The sequence below is a fragment of the Ornithorhynchus anatinus genome, chromosome 2 (assembly GCF_004115215.2).
Source record: "Ornithorhynchus anatinus isolate Pmale09 chromosome 2, mOrnAna1.pri.v4, whole genome shotgun sequence".
Lineage (NCBI taxonomy): Eukaryota > Metazoa > Chordata > Mammalia > Monotremata > Ornithorhynchidae > Ornithorhynchus > Ornithorhynchus anatinus.
Genome location: NC_041729.1, coordinates 149,692,836 through 149,698,835, shown reverse-complemented (window position 1 = coordinate 149,698,835; position 6,000 = coordinate 149,692,836). Strand labels below are relative to the sequence as shown.

At 37.3% G+C, this 6,000-nt stretch overlaps 1 protein-coding gene across 5 annotated transcripts in view; it reads right to left on the bottom strand.

Annotated features, from left to right (window-relative positions):
- Positions 1-3,120: 3,120 nt before the first annotated feature.
- Positions 3,121-6,000, bottom strand: part of CNTN1 (contactin 1) — a 484,199-nt gene continuing 481,319 nt past the window's right edge. For 3 of the 5 annotated variants that reach the window (XM_029058332.2, XM_029058331.2, XM_029058333.2), the window contains one exon: positions 3,121-3,889. In XM_029058332.2, coding sequence (XP_028914165.1) covers positions 3,813-3,889 — 77 coding nt within the window. In that variant the 3' untranslated portion in view covers positions 3,121-3,812. The remainder of the gene's footprint in view (positions 3,890-6,000) is intronic. The other 2 variants (XM_029058335.2, XM_029058336.2) reach the window with 1 other exon arrangement.

Here is a 6,000-nt window from a genome sequence, read left to right as displayed (position 1 = left end):
GTTAAAGAAGAATATTGGGAGTAGAAGTGGGATGTTAGAAAAGTTGCTCCACTCAAATCCATGGGTCAAACAGTTCAACTGAAAATTTCTCTTCAATAGCATAACCTTGCTCAAAAGTAAATGTGGCTAATCAAATATCAAGTTCTGTTAAAAGATCTGTTAGCTATATTAAAAGCACATATCCTCCACGAGATCTTCCCCGAAAAATAATAATCATTGTGGTATTTGTTAAGAGCTTTCTATGTGCCAAGCACTGTACTAGGAGTTGGGGTGGGTACAAGCAAATCAGACTGGACACAGTCCCTGTCCCACGTGGGGCTCACAGTCTCAATCCCCATTTTACAGATGAGGTAACTGAGGCCCAGAGAAGTGAAGTGACTTGCCCAAGGTCACACAGCAGACATGAGGTGGAGGAGGGATTAGAACCCATGACCTTCTGACTCCCAGACCCGTGTTCTAGCCACTACACCATGTCCTCAGTTCCTCTTCTCCCACTCCCTTCTGCATCACCCGATTAGACTGTAAACCTGTCAATGGGCAGGGATTGTCTCTATCTGTGGCCGAATTGTACATTCCAAGCTCTTAGTACAGTGCTCCGCACATAGTAAGCACTCAATTAATACTATTGAATGAATCACCCTTGCATTTTGAATATGCACCCTTTATTCACCCCTCTCTCTGCCCCACAGTACTTATGTTCACATCTGTAATTTATATTGTCTGTCTCCCCCTCCTAGACTGTAAGGTCACTGTAGGCAGGGATTATGTCTAACAACTCTGTTATATTCCCCATGTGTTCGGTACAATGCTCTGCCCCCAGAAAGCATTCAATAATATGATTGATTGTTGGGGAAAAATATTGCAAAACATTCTTGATGGGCTGGCAAGAAGGAACTCTGACTCTAGATATGACTCTGGAACTGATGCTTAATTGTCTATGTGAGGGTTAGAGGTGGAGGATTGGGGATTGATTTTTGACAAGTTATGACTCCCCATTCTTTCCCTTTATGGAAACCCTAATTACCTCATATGGCCTGCATCTTTGTTGTGGATATACAAGCTTGTTGGTTCAGGTAAATTGTAGGTGTGAGGATCTTCAACCCAGAACTCACATTTACCATCATTAAAGTTTAATGAAAATGGATATTAAAAGAGTGTTAAACTTTCACCAAATTCAAAGGACAGTTGTTAGTTCTCGGGTAACAGTTATACATTTATTCATTATAATTTATTTTCATTCATAAAAAGGACAAAGCACAGTCCTAGTCTACTCCATTGAAAAAAAACTCATAAAAATAACTAAGAAAATCAATCCAAATTTCATCAGTATCAAATAAAACTACTAATATCACCTTTCTTGAAATACAAAGAAACAACAAATGTGTCTATCTCTATATAAACTTTAATTAAGAACCTTGCATCTTAAGCAATGTTACATTAGTTAGTCTTTTCACATCAGTTTGAAACTGAAGGTTCTGGTCAAAATCGTACAATTTAATGAAGCAATGAGCAGCTGGTTACATGATCAATATATGAGATTCTGTAACCTAGGTCACCTATGCAACAGATTTTCTTTTGAAAAAAACCACAAAACAAAACAAAAAAAACCCTAACATACAATACCCCTCCCCCCAACCCCCCAAACCAAACAAACAAAAAAAACAGAACCATTGAAAAAATTCTTAGTTTTCTCTTTCGAGAATCACCACATGCAGAAACTAACCAGTTTTGCTTCTTATTACCACATATTAGAAAAGTAAAAGACACGGCATGCATTTGGCAGACAGTTAATTAGTAGTTGATTATATAAAAATTCCCAACATGGGTCACACTGCAAAAAGAAACCCCAAAGTAAAACAAAACCCAAAAAAACTTTTGTACAGAAGGCTCTCAGAGTATTAGTGTCTCTAAGTATGAACTTATTTTGTTTCTTTTCCAAGTAATTATACATTTTATGAAATTCAAACCAGTGATTTTTAAGACCTTGGCCATCCTCCATTGGGAAACTCTTCATTCATTTATTTAAAAAAGTTTTTTTTTATAACAAGTTAAAATTAAATGAATGGTATTGGGGTTTATCATAGTGCTGACTCTAAACATTTATATGTAAATATACAGTACAAAAATGATACAAATGAAAGAAATGGGTGCAAATTAGTAATATATTCTTGCTTCCTGTAAATATCATGGACCTCTATAGTATCCATTCTAGAAAGATAAATTCTATCTCTAATTAGCTAGCAAGGTTGTGCTAATAAAAATATGATTCAAGTTTATAGTTCTTGAAGCATCAGACATTGCACTATTACTTGAGCCAGATGATTCCTTATCACTGTATTTCTTCCACATTCGAACCTAAATCCCGAGCACGCATGGAGAATGAAAGAATGAATGGGGTTTGATCTCGTTTTGTTTATAATTAAAGGAAAAGAAAAAAAATAACGCTAAAAAGCTGAATCCTGCCAGATACAGTCAAGGCACAAACATTATTCATTTCCTACTTAATGTTTCAGTTTTGCATACTCTTCAAAACACAACTGTTGGTGTGTTGAAATGTTGATCCCTTCTTATCTTCAGTATTGCTTTGAGATGAGAAATGGTTTAATGGTTTCATTAGTGAATGAGGACTTCTGCAGTTCTGTCAAACCTTTAGATTATTCCTGAACTTCCTGCCTTGGCTAAAGGAAAGACTATACTTTGTGTAGGGAATCATAAAAGGAAATACTAAAATACTATCAGGCTAGTCTGATATCACTGCAGTTTCCTTTTGATTTGTTGAATCCTCATCTGTCTCCCCATGTCAGCATCTATAGAATGATGGAAGCCAGCACTACTATCAGAAATTTATTATTTCTAAAGTCATGAATGAAAAAATGATGTGACATCTCTTCAGGTAAAAGTTGGAATCTGTTAGGTTTAAAATTGGTGATAGATACAATTGCTATCATAAAATAACTTCTGAGTAGAATCAAACAGATGAACATGTTGTATGCCCATATGTTGACAGTAGTATGGACAAAATGTCATTCCGACCAAAATGTACTGGGCAATTGAGAAAAAGAAATCTTTATTCGAACGATTGCTGTTGGAAATTAGAGGCCCACTTTTAGCACGTTCTCATTACACTGACCTTGGAATTTCACAGATCTTCAATTTTGATTTAAAGTATACAAAACCAAAACCGATGGAATTCCCCCATAGCTGAATTCGATTTGAATAAGCCAAATATTCATTTGTTCTTTCAAATAAAGCTCTAAATAAAACTCAAGTGAACGTTTTTGCTTTGACTGTACCTCTAAAATCCAGAAGTCTCACGAATGACAGAGGTCATTCAGAAATATGCAGGACACAAAACGTATAGGATAGTACGGACGAACGGAGTTACTCTTACATTTATCACTTACAATCAACGTTTCAATCTCTAGTATATTTCACAATTTGTTATTAAAGGTAAAGCACCTATGTATGGTGAATTTACTTTCACTGTACAGCCTATATTATTGGATTTTTTAACACTGTAACTTGCCCCATTGGATCGAATCATGCAACCATCAAAGATCAGCATAAGTGTTTTATAAGGCATACTGGAACAAGTTAAAAATCATTTTGTCTATGTTCCAAAGATGATTCATTCGATGAAGGGGTTCCTGGATGCCTCAATCCTCTTAAGAGTTCATTGTAAATCAGTTGGATAGCTTGTTTAAAGGGTAATTTTTTTGGCTTTGGATGGTGCCATAGGAGTCAGAAAAGAATCGCGGTCCTCAGCTTTGAAGAGAGTTCTTTGCACTGGGTTGAGAACAATCCAGCTACATTCAGAATTCCAAGTAGACAAGAATGCCAAAGGCGGGCAGCAATAAGCCAAGAAGACTAGGTGATATTCCGGTTGCACCTACAAATTAAACAGAGAGTTTGTTATTTCTCTTATTGAGTAACAGTCACTGTAATTAAGGCAATCTGCATCTGGGAAATGTCACATGTGTGGTCCTGAATCCCAAAGGGTCTTTCAAGCCAACTTCTGCCTTGTCATAAGTGAATTTTGGAAGAAAAAAAAATCACAACAATAATCAAGGACTCAATTTCTTACGTTCTTCGTGAGCTATTTATTCAATTTGTTTATATAAGCAGTTAGCCTAATAAGATCACACTTGTGTATATTTTTCCTGAAGGTCCCACAGACCCAAAATTCTTCCATGAGGCAAAAGGTCAAGAGTATTTTAAAAAGTGAAAACAACCCAGTTTTTAAAAATAGAATGAAGCAATGTGTCTCGAATATCTGAACATTGTTAGGATCAATAATAACTTGATAGCACTTACAGATACATGACTCTTTCTTTACTCACCATGCTCCAGATGCCCATGACCATAGTATTTTTGGTGACATTTGCAGGCTCTTGTCTTTAGAAACCCTTGAAAGATGACTATTGCTGAATACTTCTATGTAAATATTTTAAGTTACCATAGCACTCATTAAAAAAAACACATGGAAACAACAGTCCTATCATGTTATTTGGGGTTAAGCCAAAGAAATCAGAGGTTTTCCAAGCAGAACTGGGCAAGTATAGCCTGCTACACAGGGACTTTGAGGCTCTGAAAAGTCAAGGGACTGGAGAATAAAAAAACTCAAGGCTCTGGGAATCTCCCAGGTCTCTGTCATTCAGGTACATTTCTCACCTTAGCCATGCTTTCCTCGGCCCATTACTAATGATCACCCAAATTGCTGGGTGGGAAGGTGGAGAACTGAGCTGCAGGGACCTATGAGTGTCATAATTTTCTTGATGACTTTGTGGAAAGAAATGAGAGATGAACTAGAAATAATAGAAATCCTTTTGCAGACTGTAAGCTCCCTGAGGGCAGGGATCATGTTTATTCAATCGTATTTATTGAGCACTTACTGTGTGCAGAGCACTGTACTAAGCACTTGGAAAGCACAATTAGGCAACAAATAGAGACAATCCCTACCCAACAACGGGCTCAACCAACTCTTTTAAACTCTTCCAATCTCTTAGTGTAGTGCACTGCACACTGCAAATGCTCATTAACAGCCATTGATTGTTTGATTGTTACACAACTTCGGCTCATAGGACATTCATTTGAACAGAAGTAAACATCACTGGGTGTAAAGTGCTGATTTTATTTGTCAAATAGAAGTATTCTTCATACGACTCAGTGGTGCAGAGCTGTAATATCCCAAATCATCCATCATTTGTGTTGTCGATTATTATTTCAATGAGAAATAAGGGGTTAAAGGGAACATGGTTTGCAAACCACCGAAACACAGCTTCTGTCATACCAGGTAGAATTCAAGGAGGCATTTTACATTTCAAAGTTACAGAGAAAGCTTGTTTTGTCCATTGCCTTGACACTTTCCCAGTAGCCTCTCTACAGTTCATTAGCTAGTCACTAGGAGCCAATTTACAACAGTTCAAAGTTCAGTTGACAGAAGAGTGTTAATATTGTTGCAATCGATTCCCTAAGCAATATTCATGGGTTGATGGAGTTGCCACGGTGACCTTTCACTGGTGCTTGAAACAAGGTTTTGAAACAGATACTCTTGAAGAGTTAAATATCTTCACTCCTTTCCCACTAAAACCAATCTGCGCTGCAACCCAGTCTTCTAACACCAAGCTAACACCATTGTGCCTCATTGTTATCTCTTTCATCACTGATCCCATGTCCATGACTTTCCTTCTGGCTTGAATTCCCTCTCCCCGCCACCTGGCAGAGCACTGCTCACACAACCTCCAAAGTCTACCACAGTCATATATTCTCCAAGAAGTCTGTCTTGGGGACATGTGATAATCACCCCACCCCAACCCCACAGGACTTACGCACATATCTTTAAATTATATACTATGCATTACTTATTTGTTCATATTAATGTCTGTTTCCCCCTCTAGACTGTAAGTTAATTATAGGCAGGGAACCTGACTGCTAATTTTGTTGTACTCTCCCAAGTGCATGGTGCTGTACACATACTAAGCACTCAAGAAATACCACTTT